Raw genomic sequence first — 15,292 nt, 5'->3', positions numbered from 1 at the left:
TCATAATTACTACTGATTGCTTAGCGTTCAACTCCAAGAGTGAGACGGTAATCTGAGAGTGGGGTTTACATTCCTGCATTTTAAAAGTAACACCAGGGTTAGTTAGAATTCCTTAGATATCTAAATATGTGTTCGCTAAGATTATGTGGCATAATTACTCAGTTACCCTGGTATTGGTAGTAACAAACTGGAGTTTACTCTGTAACTGAGCAAAAGTAGGTCCTTTAAACTTAGACACGCGTGTTTAAAATTTCCGTTTAATAAATGGTACAGGTACCTAGTGTCTCTGAGAGAGAGCTTCCTTCTTAATGATGCTTCCAGACCCTCATTAGATTTACTCAGGAGGGCCAGATTATTATGTTAATGTCCATCCCTTCCGGGGTAACTAAGTTCAACAAACACTTCCTACACCTGGTGTCAGGTCCTGGCCCCTGACTGTGCTCATGCTGCTTTGCCAGTGGTGGCCAGGCACTCCCCTCTACACTAGGTTCCAGCCCAGGGACCCTATAACTGTCAGCCATGGTTTACATAGTTCCCTTGCCGGGGGGTTTCCCTGGGTCTCTTCCTACCCAGCCTCTCTCAGCCTTTCTTCCCCACAACTTCCCTGGGTTGACCCTTCTTTCAGGGTTAGGATCCCAGGGTTTATTCTTCCTTCCCTCCGTCCATCCATCCAGGTTTCTTCCGCTGTTCCTAAAGAGAGTGAGTGCGCGCTTTCTTTTGCTCTTAGCTTCCTGGCTTTGTACTAACCAGCTTGCTCCTGCTCAGCTGGGCTTCATGATCAGTTAAGCCTGGTTTTCCCTCAAGGTCCAGCTAGGTACCATAGTTGGCCTGTCAGGTCCATATTAACCCTTTCGGGGCCTGTGTGAGGTGTATACCCTCTATCACAAGGAGTAAAACGAATCAACTTTTTCATTAAGGTGATTTGGAAATCAGGTTCAAAATTATTGCCTTGTACAGTAAAGGTTAATTAAAGAATAGATTTGTGTATGAATAGACTTAGAACCTTTTAAGCTTTGTCTTTAAACACAGGACCCTGGGTGTGGGTGGGATTCAGGACTTCACTAGTTAAGAGGGGATAGCCCCATTTCCCACCTGCAAACATTAATGCTTACATCTGTCTTTAAAAAAAAAAAAAAAAAAAACTTCAGAATTGATCCTGCGTGCCAATTATTGACGCTCCAGTTCTGCAAGCCTCCCATGAACAGAATTGCCCTTGGAGCTGATGGGTGAGTGGAGTCATGGCAGGACAGGATCTCAGGTTACTAGTACTTGCTCTTTTCTCACAGTGCCAAAATGCAGCTTTTGAAAACTCCAGGCCAAGATTTTCAAAAATGGGTGCTTAATGCTAAGGTCCTGTGATCATATTTAGGCACCGGCACAAGTGACTTGATTTTTCAAAAGTAGTGTGTGCCCAGCAGGTCCCATTGAATTCAGTTCCAGTCTGGAACTCTCAGCACTTCTGAAGTCAGTCCACTTCTTTAGGCACCTGAATATGAACTTAGTCTCCTAACTTTAGACACCCATTTTTAAAACCTTGATTCTAGTCTTTCTGAACAGACTCAGCATTGTGAGTAAGATGAGACAGACCGTTTCTTTCTGTCAGTGATAACACTTACCCTGATAGGAAAGGAAAACACCATCCATGAAATCTGTTTGATTTCTTGTCAAAGTATAGTATTTAGTGAAGAATGTGCTCTCCCCCCCCCCCCCTCCCCCGCACACACAGTTAAGACTAGTATATTTTAAAGCATATAAATATCATTATAATCATGCATGCCAAAATAAGGATTACCAAACCTCATGCTTTCAAGATGCAGGGTGAGGAAGGATTTTACCCCTTCCCTCTCCCTTGTACAGCAGTGCACGTTTGGTCATGTTCTTGCCTTCATCAGGGTCTGTAGCAGATATTGTCAAAGGACCCAGTTCAGCAAAGCACTTAAGCACATGGAAAACTTTCACCAAGTCCCATGGGATTTTAATGGGACTTAGACACATGCCGAAAGTTGTGCACATGCTTAAATGAATCTGGGCCAAACACAGGATGCTAGGTATGATGTCCCGATAATCTAATGCAATATGGTAACTCCTGTGTTTCTATACTGTGAATATTTCTGCAGGTTTCTCCAGATTCTGTAGAACAGTAATACGTTTATTAGCTTTTTCACTGTATTTATCAGTCAGCTGGATAGAAGACGATACAAAAATTGCAAGAACTCATCTTGGAACAAAGGCTGTTCTGCCCAACTTTGGCTAAATTCGATGCATTACGTTTCTGGCCACATGTTGAACGTTCATAGAATTTCCTACTGCCTAAAAATCTACTGCCAATTTCTTTTACTGCTATATCAAAATGTAAAAACAGCTGCATAATATTATGCCTTTTTTATATTTACTGGAGATTATTTAAAGTAAGAAGCAATGAATAATGCTCAAGCTTACAAACAGGCTTCAGGGTATTATTTTATTGGTTGGTGGTTTCTAAACTAACAGTAGCCACTCAGAAAAAAAGAACTAACAACCTTTTGTAGACAGCTCAATAAATGCAAACATGGTGTTAGGTGATGTGAAATGGTAGGGGTGAATATAGAAAATAATATAAAGCCATTACATATTGGTAATATGCTCTCACCTGGCATATGCATTTTTGGTCTCAAAAAGAATATATCCCATTGCAGAAAGGATATAACCAAAAAAGAAGAGATCCAGAGAAGGGTAGTAGTGAAAGTGCCTAGAAGCATGGAGTGACTTGGATATGAGGAGAGATTTTGAAAGATTGGGGTTGTGTAGCTTAGAGAGGAGCTAACAAGAGGTGACATAACAGTGGGGTATTAATTTAATGAATAGTCTAGAGACGACAAACTAGATTCTCCCATTTTCCCTTTGAGACCTAATGAAATGAAAAGAGCTCAGATTTAAAGCTGGCAAAAGGAAATACTGTATTTGTCAAAGAAGCTTCCCCTTTAGCCTTAGTCCATTGTTATGGGGTTTTTTTACATCTGAAATACCTGATGCTGACCATTACTGGATGTGGGGTATCGGAATAGTGGACAATTGGTTGGATCTGGTCTGACAAGTCTCAGTGTTAGTCAACTGTGTGAGGAGATAAAGTGCATCGTTGGGCCTCACACCCGCAAAGTGCAGTGGGAGCAGTGGCTCTATTACATGATGCCTCCCAGAGGCGGCGCGTGACCTCACATGCTCTCCCCCTCCCCCCGATTTCTGCCTTCCATTTGGCCCTGCTCCCTGAAATGCTGATGTAGCAGGGCAGAGCCCACCCAGTCCCATGCTGTCTCTAGCCCCCTACCCCAAGAGTTACACATTGTTTCTGATCCCACCTGACACCCAGACACTTCAAAGCCCTTCTGCATGGTCAGGGCTTTGTGGCTCCTGGAGGCAGAGCAAGGGAGCAGCTGCTTTGCATGACATGGACTGTTTGGAACCAAGGAATTTTTCCATCAGAAATCTACCGAGCTGTAGTAGCTGCAGAAGACTACCACGTGATTCCTCTGGGAGGGTTTTGTCCAGAACATCCATATAGACTGGACGCCCTGGCTGTGACCCCAGCTTCCCCTCAAATCCTCCCTCACTGTGTTTCTACAGAGCAGCACAAAACAGGCAAGAGATGCAGAGCACCTGTACCCACTGCCCCCACCCAGTACTGCAGTTCAGTTGCTCATGCCTATAGGAGCATCATGACCTGGCCATTGCAAATATGTGCGCTGAGTCTCTAGAGCTGAAAACACAAACAACTCCACTGGCAGGCAGAGCTGCACTTACATAAATACCTGCTTTCCTAGGCTGGGTCTGCACTGCGTGCGTACTTCAGTATGAAAAATCCACATCCGAGCGACGCGGTTTTGCTGCCCTTAACCCCTCATGTAGACAGTGCTGTGTTGGCAGGAGACTTTCTCCTGCCAACTGTCACGGAGGTGGATTTATTAAGCCCACAGGAGAGCTCCCGTCAACTTAAAGCGCCTTCACCAAATGTGACGTAGCGGCGCTGATGTAAATTTGTAGTGTAGACCTGCCCCATGTCTCCTGATTGTAATGAAGGCACCATGCTGCAATTGTGACCGAGTGGCAAATGGTGGGTTTCCCTGTCCTCCTGTCTCAAGTATCTTCCCCTTTGTAGTACTTAGTTCCCAAGAGTGTTAGTGGAAAGACCTGGTCTGGGGAACAGGTGAGAAGAGTCTGTGACAGAAGAATAAGGGTGAGGAGGATGAAATGAAAAGGAAATAAAATTCTAATTGAATCGCTCTTGTGATTTCACCATTGCACTAGTTCACTAGTCATCATAGGCCTTCAAAGACTTAACACACATGCTTAATGTAATGCACCATTTGTGATCCCATAGCAATGTGGAGTCAATGGGACTACTCAGAGTGTGTAATGTTATGCACACTGGTAAGTCTTTGCAAGATCAGGGATTCAGAGTCTTTCAAGCCTAGACAGGAGCTGAGGTCCGGCTCCTCAAAAATATTGAGGCACCTGGCGCCCATGAGTTAGGCCCCTAAATACTTTTGAGCATCTGGACCTGAATATCTAAGATTTGAAATAACCAGACAGGATCCTTCTTGAGGAAAATACTTTCCGGCAATCTTTAGCCACCATAAAGAACAAGAAAAAAATCACAAGTCTTGGGGGTAGGAGGTTGTTGGTTGGTTATTTTGGTTTTTTTGCTGATCATCTTTAACACAAGGTTGAGGGAAACAATTCACACTTCTGCTGCTTCTGCTGTTTGGTTAGCTGTTCTACATGGGCAAGTTGATAGCAGTGGAAAGAAGGAAAGCTTCCTTTATTGTTCTCTTGGATGAAATCTTAGATTCTGCAGAAGACAGTAAAAAATCGCAGAAAGGCCCTGAAGTTAGAGTTTCTGAGACACATAGGGCCTAGTTTTCAGTAGGGCTACAGCTGCCCTCCGTTTTGGCATGCACACGCCTGTGGTATTTGTCCATCAATCTCCATTCCCCCAGAAGTGACCGATCCTCTTTTGGACAAATGTGAAAAATCCTCTCACTTGTGCCCAAAAATGCAGTTATGGAGGGTGGGGGAAGGTGCAACGTTTCACATATGGAAGCTGCCTCTCGAGAGTCTGCTCCATAGTGGTTTAAAAAAATGACTGAGTTTAATCTACCGTTTCTTGTAGTGGTATCAAGAAAATGAAATACTGAAACACCAGTAGTAGTAGCACAAGAAGTGACTTTTTTTTTTTGTTTCTTCCCTTTCAAGATTCTCCATCATCAGGTGACGATGAAGATGATGATGATGAGTCTGAAGACACAGGTAATGGCTTGTTTCTGAATGCATCGTCTGTTTCTTTAAAGATGTCGTTCATACTATTTCCACTCAAGAAGATGGTGTTTTCATTGATTACAATATAGGGCATACAGCATATTATTATTATTCAGAATGTATATGGGGAACTGTGCAGCTTGGTGGATAGGGCACAATCATGCACTCAGGAGACCTGAGCTCTTGTCCTATCTGTGCTGTGGACTCACTTGGTGACCTGGGACAAGGGACAGAACATCTCTCTGCCTCAGTTTCCCTGTCTGTAAAACAGGAATGCGTTACCAGCTTTTGAAGTGCACTAAGGAGGTATCTTAGCTCATTCAAAGTTGAAGGTGATAGCCTGTAGCATTGGAAATAAGAATTCCCCTAGATTTGGTACCTAGCCACCATAATGATGTGTGCTCTAGAAGTTCATAAATGATGATAGGGCAGATATTTATTATAAGGTCTTTATATTTATGCTCAAATACCAGGGTGGTGATGACCTTCTAAAAATCTAGATAGATTTGACCTATCGCTTCAGCTTCTTGAACTATGGTATTAAACCTGTCCTTATATTTAAATTCAGGCAAACTCATTCTACCTGTGTTTTTTATTTCAGTGTCGCTATACTGATTCTACACCAATGGAGTATCTGAGCCTGTATTTTCTTTAGCCAGTTTAATGTTTTTTCTTTACTAGCTGGCTTTTTGAGGGAAGGAGCAGCCTTAGGCAAGATTCATTGGTGCCCTAAGCAAGTACAACTCCATTTGATCTACACCCTCTGATACTCCTAGTGAAATCAGCCCCAAATCTGAGCCTCACATTGTTTTCCTTTTTCAGTTAGGCTCTGTCAACCCTTGTGCGTGGTACTTCGAGTGTAATCTCATTAATCTGGATCATTACATGCTTCAGAGGCATTAGTGTTGTCTTTTATTATTCACTTTATATTTCTGCAAGGCACATTGCTTCTGTGTGTGTGTGTGTGTGTGTTAATAAATCTATGTCTAGTATTTGAACTCCAAATCAGCTCTGTACCTTGGCAGAAATTCAGCATGACTGGAACATTTCTCCTACCCACAGCATTAGATCTCTAGGACTCTGTAAAACAGGTCTGCCACTGTAATAAATTTGTACCAGGGTGTCTTGCAAGAGGTGAACAGTAATTGGGAGTTACGGTGCCAGCTGAGCCATCAGCAACAGTTAGTGGTTTTCTGATACCTGCTCGTTAAGGGCCTGCTACTGACCAGCACCTCCTGACAAACACTCAGCACCTTTAATGCTTTGAAGCCAGTGGAAGTGAAGCAAGTAGTCAGCACTACTCAGAATTTGGCCCTGACTTAGAGAAACTCCTGATTTAACACAATTTATCGTTCTTTGCTTGTTTATGTATAGATATTTTTTTAAAAATATGGGTTATGGTAAACTGCTTCATCTCTTAGCACCGGGTGTCACAAAACACGGGCTGTGTGGTGTTACAAAAGGACACATTTTTCTTAAATTAAAAAGAAAAACCACACGTGTTTTGCCACATGTATTTATAGCTTATATTCTGGGTTTCCTTGACTTTCAGGGCTTCTTTTTTTAGAGCAGAAGGTAACCACTAGATTTACACCAAGGCCTCGCTATGAAGAGCTGGATTCTCTTTGGCTATACAATGGTCAATTAGGCTAGTGTGCGAAAACAGAAAGCTGTGAAATCATGTGGCTTGTGGCAGTGTGAAAGTGCTTTTTCCACCAGATGTAGGCGGACCCGCCGGTTAATCTTTGTCCAGTGTTCCTGAGTTTATTGCATAAATGGGAACCATGTCGTCAATCCCTTTGCTGCTGTATGGGACGCTTTGACACATGACCATCTATGGTATGGTAATCGTAAGTGCCAAAGATGGAAAAGTTGTGTTTGATCATCTAGGTCTCCCCCTAACTCCCAGGGCAGTGTATTCAGAGTTCTTCACCCCATGGCCTTGTGTGTAGCCCTGATCCCACACTTCCCACTGGCAAAAAACAGGAGGTACATGCCAGTGAAAACCATGCTGACTATTAGCGGAAACCTTCTGTATGTGCACGTGTGAAAAGGGGCCAGTCTGGGGGGATGTCCGTTGTTCCTTCTCCCCCCACCCTCATTGGCTCATGCAGCCAGAGCGCGAGCAGGGGTCAGTACAGAGGCCCAGTGCTTCCTCACAAATGGCCCTGTGCCTCTTGCAGAGATCTGCACGGATCACGAGGGAGCCATACCATGTAGGACCCAAGCCCCTTGCCCTTCCACAGGAACCTGCCCCAAGAAGAGTCCTCCACGGGAACCTGGCAGAGCTTCTTCCCCACTCTCTCTCAGGTTTTCCCCACAGGAGAGAGAATATTGTGACCCTTCGTTCTCAGTCCACGATTTTATGAGGAGTCTCACAATACGTGGAGTTTTTCTTAGAGCTCCAGTTCCTGGAGTCATGTGATAATGTGAGACTCTCAGCTTATTTCATTTTGGTTTTGGTTTTTAAATTGTTTCTAGCTCTTGTGGCTGCAGAGAAAAGCTTGAAAATGCAACCCCCAAAAGTTTCCAAGATCAGAAGGGAAATATAAGACCCATCCGCCCCCAAGTGTATTCTTTTTCTAATGTTGTGGGTTTTAAGCCAATCTCGTGATCTTTTGGCGCCTGACTTGTGATTTTTTTGAATGATTGGGGCTGGCAGCATCAGAGCTGGGAAACAAAGCAAAGACTCTCCTAAGCGGGACAGATACATGATGCAGAAACCCTGTAGAACGTTGAGGCAATGCATCTGCATAGAGTTCTCTGCTACTTCTATCTTCTTTTAATCCTCAGAAGTTTACCTGGCTAATACAAGTGGCACTTCTTGGATGTACTACTCTTTGGATCCATGCATATGATACAAAGGTATAGACAGAGATAGTCAGTGACTTCAGTGGAGCTGTAACAGTTTACAGCAGCTGAGGGTCTCTCCCATTAAGTCAAGTTTTCGAGGACTAAGCCAAGCATGAAGTTCTAGAGATTACAGTCTGGGCACATCTAGTTCCATGAGAAGATACAAAACTGGGCAAAGGCCCAGAATTATTGCGGGCTTCAATGGAAATGGAAACCTAATAGTAAAATTGGAGGTGACCCCTCCTTAAAAAACAAAAAACATCTGGGAATAGCTTCTGTAACTTCAAATCACACCCAGATTTGCTGCAGCCAAGTTACAAATTGTGATCTGTGCTTGCAGCACCTAAATTATCCACAGCTGATTCTAAAACTAAAATAAAACTTCTTTCAGACCCACCTTCCCTACCCCTCCAATTTTATCTATTTATTCGGAGTCCCTGCTGCCTGGCCGGAGCACCTTCAAAGAACCAGTGTAATCTCCAATTAAATCTGACTGTGTACTCAGAGGCATCAGATGGGGAAATTACACAATTAGACTTGATTCTGTCTGGTGCGGAATTTCATGGCAGTACTTAATTGTTAAATGAGCGCTCAGCTACATTAATTATTCCAAGTATCGCTCCTCTTTTTTTAATTAGTCATTCAAATAGAATGGGTGGCCAGAATCTTCAACAAATAAAGTAGATCATTAGGCTTAGTATGTGATTTGTGGGAAAGGATCTAGATAATATTTGCTGTTCCATTTTTCACACCAGTGCATGTAGATTTACTGCCCGTAGTTAATTTAGAGGGTATTTATTTAAAATTTCACTTTTTCGCCCTCAGCGTTTTGTGCTCGAGGCACTCACAGGGGTTTGTGATTTGCATTTCAGAGAAGACTTAGCAGCATTTTCTCCCATACAAATAAAAAACGATCTACGTGCAAGTTACACTAAAAGCGCTGGTATTCTGTCAGCTTCCCTGGATAGCAAGAATGAACACACCTTAAATGGGAGACTGCCATGGATATTTATTCTCAGGCCAAGCCTGACGCTAGTTGTGTCCAAATTGCACAGGGGTGGGACTTCAGCACAGGAGATCCCAAGATTTTAGAGGTCCTTTTATGAATGTGCAGTCATGTGGAATAGGACTCCAGTGAAGGAGGTAGGTCATGGAATAGAGCAATTAGTTTAATCGCTGTGGGCCTGATCCTGCTGGTGCCCACTGCACTGCCTCCTCTGCCTTGCAGGCTTTAAGGGCCCAATCCTGCTCCCCACAATGTCCAGCAATAAAATGTCCTTGGGTTTCAGTGGCAGTATTTGTTGCCAGTGATTGATGCAACCTGAACTTCTCTCATTAAATTCAAACGCGTCTTTAAGTGAATTTTGATCTGAGTGAAGTTCCTTTTGCTTGGGAAGTTTAGATCTCAACCTTGGCCTGCCCTGCTCCCCACAGATTTGGGAAGATAGAAATGGGGAGGGTGTGGGGTCTAGAACATCTGAAGTATAACATTGGCAAGGAGCAGTCGTCATGAAGCATCCCCACATGTCTGTTGCTTTGTGAGTCATGAAGCCAAAGCTCCCAGCACCTGTGAACTGTGGCTGTCTTATTACACCTCAGTTATTATATGGCATTTGAAACCTCTCTCATGTTCGTTTGCTGTGTACCCAAGTTTACTGCATCCGTGATATCGAAAGAACATGTTAACTGTACAATTCCTACATTTCCTTTTGTTGTTGTTGCTTATTGCTACAAATGCTTTAATCCGGTTGTAGCTGGCACAGTTCTGATCCCAGTGGAGTCAGGGCCTTAAGCTGTCTACTCAGCATAGTAATGTTTAAAAACTAGGTGAAATGGGGGTGATTTTGCTGCTAGGGTCAGATTCTGACTTCTGAGATGCACAAGCAGCTCCCACTGGAATCAACGAGAGCTGTTCAAGCATGTATGAGGAGAGAGTCAGGCCCTCAATACTTAGTCTTCATGATTACAGTTGTTGAAAGGCTGTTGAAATATTTGGGTCCATGTGGTCTGCAGTCTGGTTGGTGAAGCGTTAAAACAAATTAGAGTTGAGAGCAGTGCAAACTATACAACTCTTCTCCGCAAATAAAGAGATGTGCACTCCTGAGTCTACAGTTTCCACCGCCTTTCTCACAACCTGATGGCTTTCCAGCAAGGCAGGACAGCTACAATGAAGTGGAGCTTGTGTCTCATGTTTGCAGATGCTAAAAATGCATGCTGGCTGGTCCAGTTTATGAAGCCTACGCTACAAGAACTTGTTTGCCAGTTCCTTGGGCCCTGGCATCAGCTAGCTTAAGGCACGCATTTTTAACAGTGAGAGTAACTATCCATTGGGACAGTTTACCAAGGGTCATGGTGGATTCTCCATCCCTGACCATTTTTAAATCAAGTTACGATGTCTTTCTAAAAGATCTGCTCTAGGAATTATTTTGGGGAAGTTCTATGGCCTGTGTTATGCAGGAAGTCAGAGTAGGTGATCACAATGGCCCCTTCTGGCCTTCGAAAGCTATGCCCAGCTGGAGAAAGTAGGAGGGAATGGAGATTAGATAGTGAGGACTCTTAGTGAGGTGCATGTCACTTCAGTGAGCTATGCACTAAGCAATTGAAAATCTAATCTCAGCAGAGACAGTCACTTTGTCAAAATCTGCTCCTGGTTACAATGATGTACATTCAGAGTAACCACCCCTGTGATTTTAATGGAAGGACTTCAGATTGTAATTATATTTATAGTACTTCACAGCTGGGGGCTAAGGGAGTTAGGCACTCTTGACTCAGTGGGATTCAGGCACTTGACTCCCTTAGGTACCTTTGAAAATCCCAGCCTATGTGTTATCAATATTAAGGATGAAATTCTTGTCACATTTGGATCCATGAAGTTCACTTTACAAGCTTGATTGTGCCCAGCTCTGCATGGGTGCACATGGAGGTGAAGAGGGTGCAAAGAGCATTCCCCACATGGTTGCACCCCTGTGTCCTGGACTCAGTGCAAGAGCCCGCTGAGATTAGCACCTGTCCAAGGGGGCAGGGAGGGGTGGGATATCCATTCCTGCTGTGCTTCCTTGAAATCTGGGGGTCATCATGCTAGCACAGTGTCTTCGGCAGCTTTCCTCTGGGGTGGCACATAGGGGTGCAGGTCGGGTGATGCCCCCAGCACATGGCCGTGGAGGAAAAGTGCTCACTAATTAATCCCATCCCCTTCTTTATCCTTTGGGCCATAGCTTTGCAGGTTAGGTGATGCAAACGCCCAAGGAATTTGCAAGCAAGTTCTTGTAACTCAGACTAGATAAGCTGCAGCACCCAGATCAGGAAAAAATGACTTCATGGCCCCGGTGTTGGTGTGCTGTTATAGACAGGACAGCTTGGGCTCTATGATGTAAGATCAGCCCTGTTTTTATTTTTTTAGATACAAGTAGAAACATGAAATCTGTTTTGGGGAGGAGTAAACTGGCAACTTAACAGAAGAAAAAATAACTCTCAGTGCTAGGTGTTGGCCCAAAGGGATTCTACAGCATTTAAAAGTTTTTTCCTGGAATTAAAATTTAAATACTGAATTAAGAACCAGCAAGAGGGGAGGACTTTCCATGTTAGACATGGACACTTTTAGCCTCAAAATCATCCAGTCAGTTTAATTCAGGTATGTTTGTTAAATGTGTTGAGACCCCTCCGAGGAAATGCAAAGTGTAATTGCTGCACCAGAAGTTTACCTGGCTAATACAAGTGGCGCTTCTTGGATGTACTACTCTTTGGATCCATGCATATGATACAAAGGTATAGACAGAGATAGTCAGTGACTTCAGTGGAGCTGTAACAGTTTACAGCGGCTGAGGATCTCTCCCATTAAGTCAAGTTTTCGAGGACTAAGCCAAGCGTGAAGTTCTAGAGATTACAGTCTGGGCACATCTAGCTCCATGAGAAGATACAAAACTGGGCAAAGGCCCAGAATTATTGAGGGCTTCAATGGAAACCTAAGTGGCAGCATTTCTCAGAGCTGACACACGCGCGTGCGCACACACAGAGTAGGTAGTTTCTAATCCTTTGGACGGTAGCTGCGATTTACTATTGACCCATGGCTGGCCTGTCGCAGCAAGCCTTGATTACACATCATAGCTGAGAAAAATAAATGAGAGTAACCCTGGCAGCCTCCTGCTGGGTGAGAATTGACGCCATTCCTTTATTGTGCTGCTGTCTGTAACCCGTCAGTGGAGAAGAAACATTGCCTGGGAGGCAGTTTGGAACTCTGATAATGTCTCCCGCAAGAGGATGTCTGAGGTACAGTGAAGCTACGTCCATGCTAGTCTTTTTTGCCAGCTAAGGTTTCCTATTGGTCTATGTATGGTCCTCAGCCCTGTAGTGGCTGGGTGCCTCTGAAATGTCAGTGATGTTCCCCTCCACATTTTACAGATGGGAAACTGAGGCACAGAACGATGAAGTAGTTTACCCAAGATATACAATCAAGTTGTGACAGAGCCTAGAATTTAACTCAGTGGTTGGAGCCCTAATGTAGACAGTTCTCTAGGCAGCCATTGGCATGTTACTCCCATGTTGTCAAACCCTGCTCAAAGCATTTCTAGGCTTGTCTGTGTCTGAATTGCAGACAGTGCTTTGTCTGTGCTAAGCTCCCACCCAGGTGTCTGCACTTGTGTTAGCAATGAAGGAAAATCTGAGGCAAAAAAAGTCTTAATGGAGACAAGGCTCAAAAAAAGGGAGAGGGAAGGAGACTGGGTAACATTTTCAAAAATCCCGTTGACTTTCAGTGTCATTGAAATTCATTATGGGTGGCAGAAAGATGTTGGATTAGTGAAAACACTTGATTTTCAATGGAACCTAGGTGATTTGGCGTATGAAATGTAGGCTCCTAAGCCACTGTGGTGCTTTTGAGAATGTTAGCAAGGGAAGGAGGCAAGGAGGTTCTCTTGCGTGTAGGGTCACATGAGGGGTTTAAAGGCCTTGCTATGCTCAAACACCATTCTCACAGGTGTACCTGTCTGTGTCAGAGAGGTGTCTTCCTCTTTGCAACAACTGGTTCGCATGCCCTGCATCTCCAGAGCTGGCATTCTGCTGCTGGATACTTCCTTGCAACTTAGATAATGTATCATCTTAGCCGCCAGCCTTGCCTTCTTCTCCCAACCACTGCAAGCCATTAGGGACAGATTCTGCATGCCTGTGTCTCCCCCTGATTTCACTGGGAGCCATATGCATTAAAGGGCAGAACGTAGCCCGCTGGGTGACATGAAAAACACCCAGAAATACAACCGGGTAATGTTTCCTTAAGCAGAAATCACACTTTGGGAGACTTTTTGTGTGTCCCTCCCCCACCCCCCCCCACACACACACAATGTAATAAGTTTTCTGCCACTGTCTTAATATGTATATATGTAATGGTTGTAGCAATGCCAAGAAACATTGCTGTCTACTTAGGCAGATTATAGAAGTATCTTGTGTGAACAGCAGTATTTAACACTTATCCCTGTTCAACGGTAATATGAATCCTTAAAACTAAAACCACTTGTAGTTTAAGAAAGCGAACATGATAAACCAGTTTGGAGTTCGGTTTTTGTCTTTTGTTTTGGTTGGGGGGTGGGATACAATCCCCTTCACTTAGAGGCAAACTCTTCCAATGCTTTCTGCTAACATTACTTTACCTTGGCTCACTGCTTGGACCCTCACAACTCTTTCACAGTTCCAACACCTTCCTGCCACCCACAGTTCTTGGCTGCCATTCTGTTGAAGTTATATGGATGCATTTGTAGAGTCTGAGGGCCAGATTCTGATCCTAGTCTGGAATAACTCCACTGGTTGATTGCAGTGGAGTTACTCCAGATTTACGCTGGTGTTACCAAGAGCAGAACCTGTCTGTAAACAAAGTCTTAAATGCAACCACTCTATCCGAATATATGAGAATCATTTGACTGGAAAGTATTTCAGTATAATTCATCGTAACTACAGCAGGGAGCAATTTAGTTACCACTCCACATATGCTGAAGCTTCTTAGAAAGCAACTGCTCCACCTCATGTTACGTTCTACAGAAATAAGCCTATTTGTTTTGTGTCTTTCACTTCTCAGGTGCTCCTTATTGGACCCGTTCAGAAAGGATGGAGAAGAAGCTGCTCGCGGTGCCAGCAGCAAATACCGTTCGCTTCCGTTGCCCTGCAGCAGGCAACCCCACCCCATCTATATACTGGCTGAAAAATGGCAAAGAATTCAAGGGAGAACACCGAATTGGGGGCATCAAAGTAAGGCATTGTGGGTCTAATCTTGACCATGCTGTGTTCATTAGTCTCTGGATCTATTATTGATGGATCAATCGGAGCCAGAGTTCACTGAGCAATCCTGACAGGGGCAAGTGAGCATGAGATCGCTGGCTTTACGTAGTAAATATTTCCATGACCATTAGGGCTCGTGACATTTTTCTGCTCAAGATGTTTTTTCTGAAATACATACAAATTGCATTTCCCTCAATACTGCCCGTAATCCTGGCAACTTTATCGTAAGTGAGAGAGAAGGATATCGGTGTGTATCATCATGAACCACAGTGACTGTGCCAGAATGGGGATATTTTTGATATTCATACTAATTGTTCAAATAATTGTTAAAACTAGCTGCTGCCCATTTTGGTGGAATGCCAACTCTGAGCATTTGCTTGTGTTGCTAGTCTTTTTAAAAGTAACCTAATAAAAACGGATCAGGTGTATTGCTGTGCTGGCTGCAAGAACTAGAATCAACAAGGTACAAAGAGGTTTTTATCCAAGTTACAAAAGTGCAAATCCAGAGTGATACCACTGAAATCAGTGAAGTGACTCCTGACTTACACCTGTGTAACAGAGATCAGAGTCTGGTCTAAGCTCTTAAGCATACCTCTCTCTGTCATCATTCAGACATGTACCACGAGCCCTGCAGAAATACTAGGACTCTGTTCTGTTTGGTGGTCATTGACATTCTTGTGACGTAAATGACTGACCTGTGGTGAAAAGATGGAAGCCCCTTTGCCTTGGGTAATACCAAAGAGGGACAGGTTGGCAGTGTGATTTTGAAGGTATTGCGGCCATGATGTCTATGAACAGAGCCCACGGACACCAAAAACCAGTAAATGAATGCCTAACCAGGCGACTTATCTGACCAGCATTTTCCGTGCCACCTTGCAATTGTACA

The 15,292-nt window shown here is 43.8% G+C and overlaps 1 protein-coding gene across 11 annotated transcripts in view; it reads left to right on the top strand.

Moving 5' to 3' along the window:
• The window catches only part of FGFR3 (fibroblast growth factor receptor 3), a 77,138-nt gene that overhangs the window by 32,826 nt on the left and 29,020 nt on the right, over nucleotides 1-15,292 (top strand). For all 11 annotated transcript variants that reach the window (XM_043544816.1, XM_037898232.2, XM_037898230.2 and 8 more), the window contains exons 4-5: nucleotides 5,230-5,283; nucleotides 14,207-14,376. In XM_043544816.1, the coding sequence (XP_043400751.1) occupies nucleotides 5,230-5,283; nucleotides 14,207-14,376 (224 nt within the window). The remainder of the gene's footprint in view (nucleotides 1-5,229; nucleotides 5,284-14,206; nucleotides 14,377-15,292) is intronic.

Source organism: Chelonia mydas, chromosome 4 (genome assembly GCF_015237465.2).
Source record: "Chelonia mydas isolate rCheMyd1 chromosome 4, rCheMyd1.pri.v2, whole genome shotgun sequence".
In the NCBI taxonomy this organism is placed as follows: Eukaryota; Metazoa; Chordata; order Testudines; family Cheloniidae; genus Chelonia; species Chelonia mydas.
The sequence above is the reverse complement of the archived record's forward strand: the minus strand, read 5'-3'. Positions and strand labels throughout refer to the sequence as shown.